The sequence below is a fragment of the Ipomoea triloba genome, chromosome 10 (assembly GCF_003576645.1).
Source record: "Ipomoea triloba cultivar NCNSP0323 chromosome 10, ASM357664v1".
Taxonomy (NCBI): domain Eukaryota; kingdom Viridiplantae; phylum Streptophyta; class Magnoliopsida; order Solanales; family Convolvulaceae; genus Ipomoea; species Ipomoea triloba.
In genome coordinates this window covers 20,299,782-20,317,007 of record NC_044925.1, presented here as the reverse complement: position 1 = coordinate 20,317,007, position 17,226 = coordinate 20,299,782, and the positions used below count along the sequence as shown (strand labels likewise).

The following is a 17,226-nucleotide window of genomic DNA, read 5'->3' as shown; positions in this document are numbered from 1 at the left end:
GACCTCAATTACATTGTTTGGTTAGAAGAAATTGCGTCATTTTTATTTTTTTTTTTGGTTCTAGAAACGGAGGGGAATACCCAAAGAAAAGAACGAACAGCTTAGTTTACACCCCCAGCCATGCGGTCATGGAGAACTAAAGGAACTAACTCATCAGGAGTTTCAGACCAAGTGAACAGGCCATTTTGGTTCGAGAGGGCCATCTTTGCCAGGGCATCTGCAAGGCGGTTTTGATCCCTCAACACATGGGTAAAACGAATGGCATCAAACGCTGTTGCTGCCGAGATACAACGGGCAATAACATTGTTGTGCTGACCCAAAGTGTGTTTGATACCCCTCAGCTGATCGATTGTCACCTTCGAATCACTTTCGACAATAAGGTTGGAAATTCCTCTACGCGCCGCCATTTGTAGTCCTTGAAGCACTCCCCAAGCTTCAGCTTCCGCCACTGAACATCTGCCGATATGGTAAATAAAGCCTTCGACCCATTCACCTGTGCCATCCCGTAAAACACCTCCACAGCCCGCCACGCCAGAGGAGTTGATAACGCTACCATCCACATTCAATTTGAACCACCCTCCGGTGGGTTTTGTCCAAAACACCGCCCTCGCGACAGAGTGCGAAGTCATCGCCACCCGAGCTGCATGTCTCGAAAAACTACTGGCGACCTCCTGCTCTTGTCGCTTCAGCCATGCAAGCTTATGAGTGAGCGGAAAACTCGTGTTCGTAAAAACCTTAGCATTGCGCCATTTCCATATCCACCACAAACGAATCGCGAAACGCTCCGGCCAAGTAGCGGGAATACCCATCGATCGATCACCAGTAAGCTGCACCATCAACCATTCCGCCCAGTCAAGCTGTTGGAGTCTTTGAACCGTTCGTGCGCCAAGGTCGGCTTCCCATATTCCTTGTATCTCCTTACACCGGTGGAACAAGTGGGTGCAATCCTCATGATACCCTGCACACGAAACACAGCATGTGTTAGAAGTTAGGTGACGTCTCCCTCTCTCAACATTCATTAAGATTTTTTCATGCATCGCAAGCCAAATGAAAAAACAAATCCTGTGGGGAACGCGTAGCCCCCAAATCCTCGTCCATATGGTCATTCCAGATTGTGGCGCTAAAAGGGTAGAGGCTTCATACGCAGATCTTATTGAGAAAGAACCCGATGTGTCCAAACCCCAGCCAACTTCGTCATCCTCAGTATCATTCCCCGAAACAACAAACCCAGCAAGTGAGTCAAGTATAAAATCCGGAAGGAGACCTGTTAGCCAGTATAAAATTGCGTCATTTTGTTGAATTGCAATTCAATACTTATGGGAAAGAGAAAAATAGAAGAAATGACAAAAGTATCATTGGTGGTTGTTATTTTTATTATTACACAAAGACATTGTAGTCTTTATACCACTTTTTCCCTTCTCATCCTCAATAATTCTATTCTTCCCTACCCAACAATGTAATTTGAATTCTTACATTATTACTACTTTATTTTTTTCCACCCAATTACAATTTCTTTATTTCCTAATTCCTTCGTCCCAACCAAACACTCTATAAATATATAGATATAAATGGAAAATATTTGGTGAAATAACTCAAATAAGAGGAAAATTTAATTTAATTTTTTTTTTTTCAGGTACCTGGTAATCGTCAACAATAAGACAGACAATCTGACTTACTCCGAGGTATTTAAGATCAATATGCCACGTTCTTCACAGTCAGCACTTTCATTTTGGTGTATAAAATCCTGATTAATTTCTCTGCTTCGACTCACTCTTCTTTAGTCTTCACTTCACACTGCTCATCATAAACTTCTGCCATTTTTGCAATAATAATGGCTTCTCAAAAAGTGGTTGGGTTTGTTGGCTTGGATGATATCAGCTTGGAATTGGCTTCTTCTCTACTCACTTCTGGCTATTCCATCCAAGCATTTGAGGTCTGGGTTTTATTTATTTATTTATTTTTGGTATCTTTGTTTACCCTTTATACTCAACGCTAAGAATAGAAATTAAAATTTCATGATTTCTTAGGGTACGTGATCTTACCTGTTCTCGGGTTTTAGATTGTAGGTTATCTGAATTGGATTGCATGGGATTATGCAGAGTTGTAGTTATAAAAGAATCACCACATAGATCAGTAAACGGGTTAGTTGAGCATTTAATCAACATTGAGATCAAGAAAGTAAACGTTGTACTCAATCATTTTAGCCAACATTTGATTTGAATGATAGTTTTATCAATTAAGAGCTGTGGGAAAGGTTTGTTGGTCAGAAGTACAGTGTTGTACTGTCAATTATTGGGTGAAATAATTGCATCAAAATAGATTGGTTTTCTATGGTCAAGTTCATCACTGAAGTTCCCAAAAAAAATAAGAGAAAAGGCCTAATGCTTGGTGTAATGAACAATTGTTGCTTCAATGAGATTGAGTGTATATAATCTAGATCATTAGTGAAGTTCTAAATAAGGTAAAAGAAGAATATTTGATTTACAATGCAGCAATCTCTATTTCTAGTTTTCTACTTCTTTCTCTTAAAGATTTTAAGGTCATCTGAGTAATGCTGCAAGTGTTCTCGAGGAAGGGAGCTTTAGAAGGACTAAACGAATCTGTTGTCTTGTCATTGTTTTTCTTTCATGATGCTGGTGCACTATTAAGTTCAAGAGATTAAAGATTTCTTGATACTTAATGCCCGGAAAGATATAATTACATGATGTTAAGTTGCCGTCTGCTTTGTACAGTTCGGCAGTATAAAGAATCCATATTGCTCAACAGCCTAACCTTATAGCACCCAGATTTCTATATTCTTACATGATTTGAAGTTGCCCAACTTATCTATCTTCTTTGGGCAATATATAGAATAACAGTCTATCAATATACAGTACTTTTCTATTCATGTTTGTCTGCAAATACTAATGTGCCTCTCTTTCTGGTTGATCTGTTTAAGAATGGTTCTCTTTCACATATAATTAACTTTCTTTTTTATTCAACATGGTTTTATGACAGACATTCAGTCCTTTGATTGATAAGTTCTCAAAACTGGGTGGCAAAGTATGTGAAAACCCAACTGAGGCAGGGAAAGGTGAGATATAGTGTTTTCATTGATATAGTTAATTAATATTTTGCTTTTTGTACTTCTCTCATAAATTATGTGCTTGATGTGGTCATAATTATCTACTAAGACAATGAATTATATATCATTATTCTTTTTTGAGAAACATATATCATTATTCTTGAGTTGCTTAAATAAGGAGTACAAAACGTTATGATGTATAAGCTGACTTCTTGTTTCTGCCATTCGTTTCTTCTTCTTTGAAAATTCTACTAGTTGTTGACTCGAGTAGAAATTAGTTAAACTTTGGTGATACCATGTGGCACAAAGGATGCACTAAAATAGAGCTAGATTTTCCCCCATCATCCTTAATTTATATCAGTTTTATCAAACAAACAGTTGGCTTATAAACATATAAATTAGTCATAGCCTATTACCAATTAAGGAAACAAGGATACAGGAATCATATGGAAGGCAAAATCAAAGAAATCACTTACTTTGTCAATTACTCTGCACAACCATAAATAATTTTGTGCTTCAATTACTCTGTTCATTCATACATAATTATGTGCTTCATTTACAGATATAAAAAAAAATAGGATAGTTGTTATTGGAACCTCAATTTCCATCCTATCCTTTAAATATTAAAAGATAAAACCTTCATATTTGCTCAAAAAAAAAATCAAAATTTGTGAATATTATGTTCATGTGTGACTATAAAAGAAGTTGCTACAACTAAACACCCTTGAATTTTTTTTTAATTTTTCCTGAATGTAGGAGTAGCTGCTTTGGTCATATTGCTATCTCATGCTGATCAAGTTAAAGATGTAGTCTTTGGTCATGAGGGTGTTTTAAAAGGTAAGTGTTGATCTTCCCAAAATATAAATATTTCTGTTTACCATGTTATGAGTTTTATTAAGGTGCATCTGTTTCATATTTTTTGAAAAGGGATAAGCAAAGATGCAGTGATCATCCTCCATTCAACTATATCACCTGCAGATGTCCAGAAGCTGAATATAAGTCTAAAAGGTAAATTTCTACATTGAGCTCCTATTACTTCCCTTCTCGTGTCCAACTGGGATGGCATTTTAGATTTGATTCTTGGAGAATTAGTAGACTTTTAAATGATACCTTTCCTAAAGTTACAGTTAACACACTCTGATAAGCAGAAAATGCCAATAGTCTTTTTTTGCATGTAGAACCTATTACTACTCAGATATATTATTTGGCTCAAAATAATCAGATAAAAAGGCCAAGATGAAAAACGTAACCAATTTTGCAACGAGTGTCTAAATTTTCTGATGGCTGGGATAATCTGCATTGAATTTCTATCAAATTATGGCGAGAGTTTTGGCTGACTTTTGAAGCCTTCATCTTTCTTTTTTCTCTTGCAGAGAACAATGAGATAGATTTTTTTGTTGATATGTATGTCTCAAAGGCAGTTTCAGAAGATTTGAATGGGAAATTAATGGTAAAGTGTACAAGTTGCCCCCACCCCCTCTTAACTGTTTATTTTGGGGTTGATTTTCTTGTTATCTCTTTGATGTTCAGATTATTTCCTCAGGAGGATCAGAGTCCATATATAGAGCACAGCCTATTCTTTCTGGTGTGTGTGTTTGTCAGAAATAATTTTAAATTAGTCTTGAACCTTTTAGTAACTCCAAGTGCATATCTGGATGACACCCATTTTTTATTTGACAGCAATGTGTGGAAAACTTTACACCTTTGAAGGTGAACTTGGTGCTGGAAGGTAAGTTTTCCTTTTGGATTCTCCTGAGTAATGAAAAAAAATTCATAGACATGAAAATGGGTAAATTTAACAAATTTTTATGTGTTATGGAGTTATATGCTCAATGATAAGGTGATATTATGCCAAGATAAGTAAAATGTAACACAGGAGCATATATAAATTCATAATAGCAACTTATGGGGTAATTATAGTGATGGGTAAACGTATGCTTTATTTTTCCCTTGCAGCAAAAGTAAAATGGTGATTGAACTTCTTGAGGGAATTCATTTTGTTGCCTCTATTGAGGCCATTTCTCTTGGCACTCAAGCCGGGATTCATCCATGGATAATTTATGATATTATATCTAATGCTGCTGGAAACTCATGGTAAGTTAATTAGTAGATGCTTGTCAGCTCCTCTTCAAGAATTCTGAGAAATATTGCTATTTGCTGCATCATAACATATATATTGCTGTTTTGTGTTGCTCTATTTTTTAAATAGTACCAGAGACTTCTTGAGCAGAACTTTGCAGCTTCTGAACTCCCTTAGAGCTAGCCATTACTTTTTCTTTTAGTTCCATTTCATAGATGACCTGACCATGCTAATTGAGTTATTGGAACTCAAGCTTTTTATGTTATTAATGATTCTTTTGATGTTTTTCCAAAAATATGCAGGGTTTTCAAAAACTATGTTCCCCAGTTATTAAAGGGTAGCCAAACAAAACAGCAATTCCTTGATGTCCTTATTCAGAATTTGGTAAGACTGGTTTTGTTTGTTTCTTTGTTTTTTTTTTTTTTCATCAGATTCAGATATAGTTATTTTTTCTCTCGAAAAAATTGTCAAATGTTATGTACTTACTTTACTAATGTTCATTTCTTTCTTTCTATATATATTGATCAGACCATCAACTTGGGTATTTTCAATGAAATCTCAAATTTCTGTCAACTTCCTATATGCCCTAGTAATTGCTTCTTTTTTTTTTTTTTTTTTTTTTTTNTTTTTTTTTTTTTTTTTTTTTTTTTGCATTTCAGGGGACTGTTTTAGACATGGCAAAGTCAATGGTATTCCCTCTTCCCCTTTTGACAGTTGCCTATCAACAACTTGTAGCAGGTAAGTATGCAGTTCTACTTTTCTTTTCTATCACCTTATGCTACATGTGTTTTTTGGTCTAGTTCTATCCTTGATGGTTGTTTCCTTTTTGCAGGATTCTCACAGGGGAAAGAAGATGATTATTCGTTGCTCAAGGTCATATTGTTTTCGGTCATTAAAGAGGAATTTTCTTATAGAAGCTTCTCTATGCTAAACAAACATTATGTTACAGGTTTGTGAGCTGTTACTTGGTGTAAACATCAGTGAAGCAGTCAATGCTGAAAACTACCATCCTGAGGAGCTGGCTGCTCAACTTACTGCCAATTCAGATTCTGTGAAACGAATTGGTTTTGTTGGTCTTGGAGCAATGGGATTCGGCATGGCAACTCACCTTTTGAAATCAAATTTCTCCGTCCTTGGTTTTGATGTAATGTGACCCTTTCATTTGTTGTAATACTAGATCCTTGCCAAGTAATGCATAACAAGTGTATTTATGGACATAAAATATAGGCTTTTGTTTTTTCATGAGATATACATGTCTTTCATGGCATTAGTACTTCAGCATTTCTCCAGGTCAAAAATTTATGATGTTTCTGAAACTCATAGTTATGAATTTAATGAAATTTGTTTTTCAAATTAGGTATATAAACCGACACTCTCTCGATTTGCAAATGAAGGTGGCTTGATTGGTGGCACTCCAGCAGAAGTATCACAAGGTAATTGGCACTGTATATTCAAGCTATTGGCTGTTTCAACTAAAACACATTTTCTGGTGCTTATAAGGATTATGTTACTATCTTCACCTTTAGAAATTCTTGATTCTACTATTTTTATTCTTTCAGATGTTGATGTACTTGTTATAATGGTCACCAACGAAGCTCAAGCTGAAAGTGTTCTTTATGGTGAAAGTGGTGCAGTGCCAGGTTATATAAGTTTTTTGTTTTATATGGCTACTACTACTATTATTATTATTATTATTATTATTATTATTATTATTATAGTATTTTTTGTAAGTGGGACTAACTTTGTCTGTTGCTGTTAAAAGCACTTCCATCTGGAGCATCTATTATCCTTTGCTCCACGGTTTCTCCGGCATTCATCAGCCAACTGGAGCGGCGATTACAAAGTATGCTATTCTATTCCAAATCTACATCTGATGCAACTAAAAATATATGCAATTGACATCTAGTGACAGTTTTGATTTACTTCTGTTTATCTGAAACTTCCAAAACCCTGCCAATATTTGCCTAATTATTCACTTTATTTCCATTTCTTGAATATTTGGTTTATGTGATACTTTAGATGTCCTCATTTTTCATTTTCATGTATTCATTATATTCTGCTCATTTGTCATTTTTTTCATTGTCACGTAACACATTTGAAAATTTCCAAGATGAACAGAGGAATTTGAAATTAGTGGATGCTCCAGTTTCTGGTGGTGTAAAGAGGGCCTCTGATGGAACACTTACGGTATGGGAATGAATTTTTAGTTTTCAATATATGAAGAATTTTCTATAAATTATCACCTATAAAATTTTTGGAATTTCCTTACCTGAAACTTACGAGGGGTGATGTTGATATTAGATAATGGCAGCAGGTACAGAAGAAGCTCTCAAGCACACTGGTAGTGTCCTTTCTGGTAAGCAAGATTCTCCCCTCCCTCCCTCCCAAAATAATTTATTTTAATACACAGAGAACTTTTCGTGATTTTACACAAGGCATGATGATGCATACTGACTGTTATTTGCTGTTTGAACAGCGTTAAGTGAAAAGCTTTATGTTATAAATGGAGGCTGTGGAGCTGGAAGGTACCTTTGTTTTTTCTTGTACTTTTATGCGTGATCTTTTCTTGATGGTGGCATGTGGGTTCATTTGGATGTGTAAATCTGTGCATCTATTTGTAATATGTGAAAAATTTGATAAAACTTATTTGACTTCACCTGCACTAACTACTGCTGTTTAAATTCTTACTAGTGCTGTAAAAATGGTAAATCAACTGCTTGCTGGAGTTCACATTGCATCAGCAGCTGAGGCAATGGCATTTGGTGCACGATTGGGTCTAAATACAAGATTGCTGTTTGATGTCATCACAAATAGTGCAGGAACATCTTGGTACTATTGTGCTCCATAATTTGTTTGATATGTTTTGCTAATGAAAATGTTATCAAGGCACTCAGATCTTAGATTGAAATTGCTTCTTTGGGTTTCCTAATACCATGCTTAGTTAGGAAAGCATGGATACTTAGACAAGAAAATTTGATCCCTGAATACCTTTGAAGATAATTTACTGACAGTTCTTTTGCTTTTGATATGTGGAGACTCATCACAATAAGATTCCGAAGTTCACATAATCTTATCTCCATAAATTCTCCTGCCCAATTGTTGGTTTTTCAGCCCTGACATGACTATAATGATATACCTTTTGTGTGCTCTAGAGACTATGCTCAAGCATTGCCATTTTCAAGCATTACTTTTTGGATGTAGTGATTTTTACTTTTATGGTCTCCAGAGCTGTCAAACATTTCGGTGCTTTGTTTTACTGAGTAAAGTTTGGATATATTGCAGGATGTTTGAGAATCGTACTCCACACATGATAGAGAATGATTATACACCACTGTCTGCACTTAATATCTTTGTAAAGGATTTGGTGAGGGTTCAACATATACATGAAGCATGTTAGATTAATTAGAGCTTATTTTAAGGCTGAATTACTTCAATTCTCTAGTTTTCCATTTCTCCAGAAAATGGAGAATTTCTCCAGTTAGTAAATGCACCCTTAAAGTTTCAAAGCAATTGATATATTTCTGTACAGGGCATTGTATCCCGTGAATGCTCATCACGAAGAGTTCCACTTCATCTTTCCAATCTTGCACACCAATTATTCTTGGCAGGTCAGTTCAATACTTTTTCAAGTTATATTTGGTACTTATTGTGACTCCTGAGTTTTTGCCGCTGATTGCTCAACTGAGAGGGTCAGGTGCAGCTCTTGTGGTTGGGCCTTCAGGATTTAACAAATTTGGGGCCTTCCAGATTTGTGTAATTGCAACAAACATACAGATTTTCACATAAATATCTGTCCTTTTGTACTAATCAAACAGATGAATAGATGATACTTTTTGACTTTCATATATATATATATATATATATATATATATATATCTTCAATGCTGATAGAAAACAGTATCTGATAAGTCATGAATAATCAAATTCATTCAACTGATACAAATAAAAAATGTTTCATGGTAGGTTCTGCTGCTGGATGGGGTAGAATAGATGATTCTGGTGTTGTGAAGGTATGGACAGCAACTGCTCGTGAGAAAAAAAATTTCTAATATGTAGCATAAGTTTAGTAATGAAATCTGCTCAAAATATCCGAGTTTTTCCTTCGATAAGCATTTGATGTGCCTGATAAGTTTGTTACCTCGCAATTTACTTTCTCAGGTAGAAATTAAACTATTTCTATTTGTTGTTCTATGACATGGATTGTTCTCATGTCTTTCTCATTTCCATATAATTGTATAGGTGTATGAAACTCTGACTGGAGTAACTGTTGAAGGGAAATGTCCAGTTCTCAGTAAAGAATCAGTCCTAAATTCCCTTCCACCTGAGTGGCCTGAGGATCCCATCAATGATATATGCAAACTTACTGAAAATAGTTCCAAAACTTTGGTCGTTCTGGATGATGATCCAACTGGGACTCAAACTGTCCATGATATTGAGGTCTTGACGGAATGGTAAGTGTTTCTTATGAAGTACAGGGATAAAAATATATCCAAGATCTTTGGAGGTTGCAAAGCGCTTGAATTGACTCATTGACATTGAATGAATATCTAACTGTGGAAAAAAAATCCAAAATATTGACTTCAAAACTGTTGAAAATGCAACTACATACACTTAAAAAATTGTAAATGTTGAAACATAAATGGACAAAAATGGGTAATCAGCTAGCTAGGACAGGGAAAATCAAGAATTGAAGTTAAAATAGACGTGGATGTATAACTAATACTAAGCAACTGAATCTTGAAACCAACAGGACAAGTAACTATTTAGCATTAACTTCCTTCGTCAATTATCATTTTCTTTCTATTCTTCTCTGTAGCTTTGAATTAGTATTTTTAAGAGAAAAGTTCACTTTTGGTCCCTATACTGTATAGTAGTGTTCTCAGCACTAGTCCTTGACTTTAAAATTTTCTGATTGTAACTCCTCAACTTTTGTGAAGGTATCAACTTTGGTCCTTATGTTGGGTTTTGGGATAAAATTGGTGGAAGTAGCCTAAGTTGAATAGTAACAAAAATTTCATTTCCCTATCGTTTCTTCCTCTTTATATCTCATGTCTTCCTCATTTTTCCTTCATTTCGAACCATAATTCACATTGGAGATGAGATGAGTTTGAGAATTAGGGTTTTAAATTGGGCAAAAATGAAGAAGAGATATGGATATATAGAGGAATGAAAGCAAGGGGTTAATGAAATGCTACAGACATACTCTTAAACACAGCATATTTCTATCCATTTTAACGCAAAACCTAACAGGAGGACTAGAGCTGATATTGTTACAAAAGTCGAGGGCTAGCACTTGTGTAGTTTTGAAGTCGATGACTAATTTAGAGAATGCCACTAGTCAATAGAACTTTTCTCTATTTTTAATTACTATGAACTAGTAATGAAACATATGAAAGCGCTTATTGCTGTTTTATGTATTGAAGAACTTCGACCATTCTATGAGCATGAGGCAAGTGGTTCCATGGAGGTGACATCCTTTTTTTTTTTTTTTTTTTTTTTTTAATTATAAAATTTTCAGGAGTATTGGATCACTTGTTGAAGAGTTCAGAAAAAAGCCTAAATGCTTCTTCATTTTGACCAACTCTAGGGCATTAAGTTCTGAGAAGGTGCAAAAGCTTCTAACAAGATGCAATTTGGAAAATTTGTTATGTTTTTGTAATGATTTTTCCCATGCAAAGCTATATACCATTTACTGAATAAAGTACTGCTTTTGTTTGTAATGAGACTGTTGACAGGCAAGTACATTGATAGCCGATATCTGTAGAAACTTAAAGACTGCAGCTAAATCAGTTGAGAATGCTGACTACACAGTAGTGCTGAGGGGTGATTCTACTTTACGTGGTCATTTTCCCGAGGCAAGTTCTAGGCATTTTGAGGTCAGATTTATGCTTTCATTTCTCAACTTACTTGACAAAAATGGACAATTCATTATGTCCAGGAACCAGATGCTGCTGTTTCTGTACTGGATGAGATGGATGCATGGATAATATGCCCATTTTTCCTGCAAGGAGGCCGTTACACCATAGGAGATATACACTATGTTGCAGACTCTGATAGGTACTTTTTACTCTTTACAGAATCTGCTTTTATTTGATGAATGTATATACTGTTTAACGAGCTTGTTCCCTATAGACTTATCCCTGCAGGTGAGACAGAATTTGCTAAAGATGCTGCTTTTGGCTATAAATCTTCTAACCTTCGTGAGGTCCATACCTTTCCTTGTCTAGGTGAAACAATTTAGTAATAAATATTTACTCTAATTGATTGCTTATGCTTTGATGTTTATTTAATATTATAGTGGGTGGAAGAGAAAACTAGAGGACGCATCCCAGCTGGAACTGTTTCATCTATTACTATCCAACTTTTGAGAAAAGGTGGGCCAAATGCTGTTTGTGAACATCTCTGCAGTATGAAGAAGGTATAAACCACAATCCTCTCACTAATCACATGGCTCTAATCTAATTGCCATATTTCTTTGTTTTTTGAAGTGCATGTAAAGTTTGGATTAATACACGTGAGAATTTTCTGTTTCATTCTTGAGTAATGCTTCATATATTTACACTTTGAAACAGGGCACAACATGTATAGTCAATGCTGCCAGTGACCGGGATGTTGCTGTATTTGCAGCTGGGATGCTTCAGGTTCTCTACACACTTTCCTTTATATTTTTATGGAAGAATTATTTTACTGTTATCATCCCTATGAGAATTATAAACATTTATTTCTATTTTCCTGGGTTATAGGCAGAATTGAAAGGAAAACATTTCTTGTGCCGGACTGCTGCTAGTTTTGTTTCTGCTCGGGTGGGAATTAGACAAATACCTCCAATTTCACCCAATGATGTTGGAATAAATAGGGAAAAGAGTGGTGGACTTATCGTTGTGGGTTCATATGTTCCAAAAACAACAAAGCAGGTGAAAATGGTTCCCTGGATTTGTTTTCTATTCCTGTGACATCTAAAATATTTTCATTGCTTAATTTTCCATTCCACAGGTTGAAGAACTGAAATTGCAATTTGGTAATGTGCTGAAGACAATAGAGGTAGCCTAAAATGCCTAATATTTTTCCCTGAATACTGTGAAAGTCTTACCTAATTTTCAATATCTGAGTTTTTCATAATGACCTCAATTTGCCCTTTCTGTATCCTTATAGATTTCAGTTGATAGAGTTGCCATGAAAACATCAAAAGAGAGGGAGGAAGAAATCAATCGAACAGTTGAAATGGCAGATGTTTTTCTTAAAAGTCGTAAAGACACTCTTATAATGACCAGCCGAGAGCTTATTACAGGGAAAAGTAATTTTTCCTCGTCTGCTTCTCTTTCCATTCAATTATTTTTTCTAATATTTAATTCCTAAATGTTGTGCCCGCATTATGCACATTTGTGACTTCTGCTAATTTTCTGTTATGGAAAACCAGCTGCTTCTGAGAGTTTGGAGATCAATTTCAAGGTCAGTTCTGCACTGGTGGAGATCGTTCAGCGGATAACCACAAGACCTCGTTACATAATTGCAAAGGTAGTTGAGTAGTTCTGTTCATTTAATTCCTTTTCTTCCTACTTTCCATGCACAGGTTTTATGGATGCACCACTGGTTTTTCTGTTTGGCCAAAAATCTGTCAATGTTTTAATTTTTAACTTTGCTTCGTAACAAGTGGTATGTCCATTTCAAGTTTCAAATTACCTTTTGGTTGCCTTTGGACAATTCTAGTTGCCTTTAATATCTAGTTCAAATTATAGGCTATCTAATTGTTGAATACAAATTATAAAATAATAAATTTGTACTCTCAGTCTCTCACTAGTCACTAATGACTGAAGCTCAACACATACTTCAATACTAACCTCACTTTAGCAGATTCCGGAGTATTATCTGTGTATGTATCTACAATTACTTTTTGTAGTGATTCTAATTAAGGACAGAGATTTGTGTTTCATGAGTTCTTTATATCTCAGGGCGGAATCACCTCATCAGATATAGCAACAAAAGCTCTTGAAGCAAAACGTGCCAAAATTGTTGGACAAGCCCTTGCTGGTATTCCTTTGTGGCAGTTAGGTCCAGAAAGCAGACATCCTGAAGTTCCATATATTGTCTTTCCTGGTACTTTCAGCTCTTTAATAATAGTCACAGTTTTGTTCTCTATAATTTTTCCTCTTTTTTTTTTGTTCTTTTTTTTTCTTTGGGGTGACGAGGGAAACCCGCAACCACTACACCCGAGGGTGTGTACGGGGTAAATCCCACCATGTGACCCTAGTCGGTAAAGGACCACAATGAGGTAAACCAGCCTAGGTAGCCCATAGTTGACCGGCTCAAACCAAGAGGGCTGGGATTCAAACTTGTGACCTTGTGGTAACAAGTTTGTATCCTTAGCCATCTTGGCTAGGGTTACCCCTTTTTTGTTTTGTTTTGACTTGTAAATGCCTTTCTTAGGGAATGTTGGTGACAGTAAAGCTCTGGCAGAGGTAGTGAAACGGTGGGCTCATCCGGGCAGACTTTCAACTAGAGAACTTCTTGTGGTAAGATTTCTGTAACATGAAAGTTCACGTTTTCTTTCTACTCAAGTTCTCTAAGAACGTGTTTACTGCAAATAGAATGCTGAAAGGGGTGAATATGCTCTCGGTGCTTTTAATGTCTATAACATGGAAGGAGTTGAAGCAGTTGTTGCTGCAGCAGAGGATGAAAAGAGTCCTGCTATTTTACAGGTTTAAATGCTCACATTCAGACCATAAATTTCAAAATTTCAATTCTACCAAGGCCTTTCTAAGTTTCTATAATGTTTGTGATTTGTAGTGACACACTAAAAGATGCTTAAATGTAAAGCAATTCAACCAAGGCCTTTCTATAATGTTTGCGATTTGTAGTGACATACTAAAAGATGCTTAAACGTAAAGCAACACTAAAGATGAAAGTTTTATATTTAATATTCACAAAAAGATGCAAAATTAAATATTTCAGTTTTGGCTTAAATTCTAAACCTAATCCAAATTTATGAAATGCATGCTCTCTTCTTTCTACATATGCAAATTCTATGTTCATATCCATATCGCAATGCAGAAAATGGCCAGGTTTCAACCACGTTTAATCCTCTATAGCTGCAACATATATCTTCTGGTTTTCCTAGATGACATTAGAAGCCGCCTACATTACTGTTCATCCTTATATTTAATACGTTGAAGCTTTGCACCTTTTGGATGATATTCCTTTTAACTCTTATATTTCTTTTCTAGATCCACCCGAGTGCCTTCAAGGAAGGAGGAATTCCGCTGGTTGCATGCTGTGTAGCGGCTGCAGAACATGCTACCGTAAGTGGCATTTTCCAGCTGGTTGAAGAAAGTTCAATATAAAACCCGAGTACAAAATTATGTATATGAGATTAAGTTACGCGTTTATGTGTTGGTACTGGCTGCGTATCAGATATGTATCAAATTAAGAATGCTGCCAAAAAGGTTTGTTCATTCTTAAGTTAAGGTTCTGTGGAACCCAAGGGAAAGTTTTATATCCCTGGAAGCAAGCCGAAAAGAATCTGATTTGTTTATGTTCTAAGAAACTAAAATGTCGCATGCTTAGTATATCTTTCCTGTCTGCTAAGGGTGTAAAGTACTTCTAACTGGGTTTTTAAGGGATTTAATGCGCGTTTGAATTTTAAAATATCATGTTCTTGCATATCCACATAGGCCATACCCAGTTCTTTGCCACCCAGCTTCTTGCAAGTATAATTCACAAGCGTTATTGACAGGTTCCTATTACGGTTCACTTTGACCATGGAAGTTCAAAGCAAGAGTTGTTGGAAGCTATTGAGATGGTAAGTTTCTCGTGGTTTGTTTCTTTGGTCCAAGTCTTCTCTTGAGCTCTAGCTCGATAAGTGTGGGTGTGGGTGTAATTAATTGGCTTCTATTTTGCAGGGATTTGATTCAGTCATGGTTGATGGTTCACACCTGCCATTTGAAGAGAACACTTCTTACACAAAGTTCATCTCTGCGTTGGCACACTCGAAAAATTTATTGGTTGAAGCTGAGTTGGGAAGATTGTCGGGTACAGAAGATGACTTGACTGTGGAAGATTACGAAGCTAAGCTGACCGATGTCAATCAGGTGCTCTTTTAATACTCGTAGTTTATGGAATACAGTCGGTGCTCAGGTCGTTGCTTCCATTCCATTGCTAATGTCGTCCTTCTGCATCTGATTTTCAGGCTAATGACTTCATTGAGGCCACGGGCATAGATGCGTTGGCAGTGTGCATCGGAAATGTTCATGGGAAATACCCTCCAAGCGGGCCAAATCTCAGACTCGATTTGCTTAAGGTCAATCGCACTTCTCGTCTTTTCTTTTCCTTCTTTGTATCTCAAATCCCATAAAGGCTGCATTAGTTGTGTTTGGCATGGTTATCAAGGAAACAATTTAGATTTTAATTTTTTTTCCAAGTTTACCCATAAAGGCATTAGGAGTACAATCAAATGGGACCCACCAAGTGAAAAGTTAAAAAGGGTAATCTTAAAGGACAAAAGACAAAACTCACAAAAGTGTAAGTTAGAAACATAAAAGTTGTCCACAAAAGGGGAAATCCCTCCCCGAGGGCCCCACACCCTGGCTCCAGGATTGTGGAGGAGTAAATCACAGTGACTTAGCGGCCCATTAGGTGGGAGGTCCAGTGCCTAGTGCCCACAAAGACCCACCGGCCACCACAGAGTGATGGAACTCCCACACTGCGACTGTTAGGGCTCGAACCTGTGACCTTGTCCACAATCTACCGCCCAGGAACCAAAAGTATGCATTATTTTTGTGATGGACTAAACAGGAAAATAAGACAGCCATTATGGGAAGGAAGTAAAAATTACCTCCTCCACCCCATTGTAAGTGTCCATTACTGTTTTTTGTGTTAGTTAACTTGAGTTTGATTTAAACTTTGATCCTAGTAAGTTCAATTTTCCAATAAAAAAGAAGATATTTTTGCTTTAAAAGATTACTGAACAATGAATGGGTTGAGTTGATCATCGAGAAGCAAAAAGGAAGAGATAATAAACACATAGCAAGAGTAAAATGACATGGCCCCGAATGCTGATCCTTGCCTCTGTATTGTCTGTCCAGGATCTCTACGATTTGTGTTCAAAGAAAGGAGTTCACCTGGTTCTCCATGGAGCGTCTGGATTGTCAAAGGAAATCATCGAGGTATACATAACAAACCCCTAAATTTCACCTCGACTAGACATTCATTCCAAGACACCTAGAATTTCAAATGTTACTAACTAATTCAAACCAGAGCAATGTTGTTAAAATTGGTCTGAACTTGGTTTGTTCCACTGCTACACCCAGGAATGCATAAAGCTCGGAGTGAGAAAGTTCAACGTGAATACTGAGGTGCGGAAGGCTTACATGGAAACACTGAGTAGCCCCAAGAAGGACCTCATTCACGTGATGAACTCTGCGAAGGAAGCCATGAAGGCCGTGGTTGCAGAGAAAATGCGTCTGTTTGGCTCATCGGGAAAAGCACACTAGACACTTTATTGTACATCAAGACACAATAAGCTGACAGTGAATGCGCCCCGGTGCTTGATCTCTCCTCAAACTAAAACACTGGTTAATAATATCAATAATTCTTTGAATTATAGGATGCTGAATTCAACCTGGTTATTGGGAGCTCTGGTGTTTAGTTCATGATTCATTGTTGGACTTTAAATTTTCATTCTTTGTTCTCAGGATCATATGATCTTCTTCAGCCAATTGTGTTTCTGCCTGCTATTCATGTCTTTACTTGATAAAATAAAATAAAAGAATTGACAACATCATATATGGAAGGTGCTTTTAGTTTATGGAAAAAATTTCCTTTTTTCTGGAAAATGATTTTTAGCACTGTTTTTCATTTTTTTCATCTATAATAATAATAATAATAATAATAATAATTATTATTATATTATTATTATTATTATTATTATTGTTATTATTTATTTATTTTTTTTTTCAATTCAAAGGATTAGGAAAACAATTTTTTCTTGTTCTAAATTTCTTTTTCAAAATACAAAAACACACATCACTTTACCTATAATTGCTATTATTGTACATACAAACTTTTACTTCATTAATTTACCTATTAA

General features: G+C 36.0%; 1 protein-coding gene across 1 annotated transcript; it reads left to right on the top strand.

The window, feature by feature from the left end:
• The first annotated feature begins 1,730 nt into the window (after positions 1-1,730).
• On the top strand, positions 1,731-16,922 carry LOC116031969. The gene is made up of 42 exons (XM_031274348.1): positions 1,731-1,933; positions 2,998-3,073; positions 3,821-3,901; positions 3,992-4,072; positions 4,438-4,514; positions 4,595-4,649; positions 4,745-4,793; positions 5,021-5,158; positions 5,447-5,528; positions 5,804-5,882; positions 5,977-6,017; positions 6,094-6,288; positions 6,502-6,577; positions 6,704-6,784; positions 6,907-6,987; positions 7,255-7,331; positions 7,446-7,500; positions 7,621-7,669; positions 7,836-7,973; positions 8,427-8,508; positions 8,674-8,752; positions 9,108-9,154; positions 9,384-9,595; positions 10,663-10,750; positions 10,880-10,999; positions 11,083-11,201; positions 11,277-11,349; positions 11,443-11,562; positions 11,717-11,785; positions 11,888-12,058; positions 12,138-12,185; positions 12,297-12,438; positions 12,562-12,659; positions 13,094-13,238; positions 13,569-13,654; positions 13,730-13,840; positions 14,366-14,440; positions 14,875-14,940; positions 15,041-15,229; positions 15,328-15,438; positions 16,223-16,303; positions 16,448-16,922. The coding sequence occupies exons 1-42, from the start codon at positions 1,832-1,834 to the stop codon at positions 16,628-16,630; spliced, it is 4,128 nt and encodes a 1,375-aa protein (XP_031130208.1). The 5' UTR covers positions 1,731-1,831; the 3' UTR covers positions 16,631-16,922.
• The last annotated feature ends 304 nt before the right edge of the window (positions 16,923-17,226 follow it).

Excerpts from the sequence above, each read along its gene's own strand:
- LOC116031969 (XM_031274348.1), top strand. The coding sequence starts at position 1,832 with ATGGCTTCTCAAAAAGTGGTTGGGTTTGTTGGCTTGGATGATATCAGC. Across the intron at positions 4,794-5,020 it reads GGTGAACTTGGTGCTGGAAG|CAAAAGTAAAATGGTGATTG; the intron begins GTAAGTTTTCCT and ends TTTCCCTTGCAG. Across the intron at positions 15,439-16,222 it reads TCAGACTCGATTTGCTTAAG|GATCTCTACGATTTGTGTTC; the intron begins GTCAATCGCACT and ends TTGTCTGTCCAG.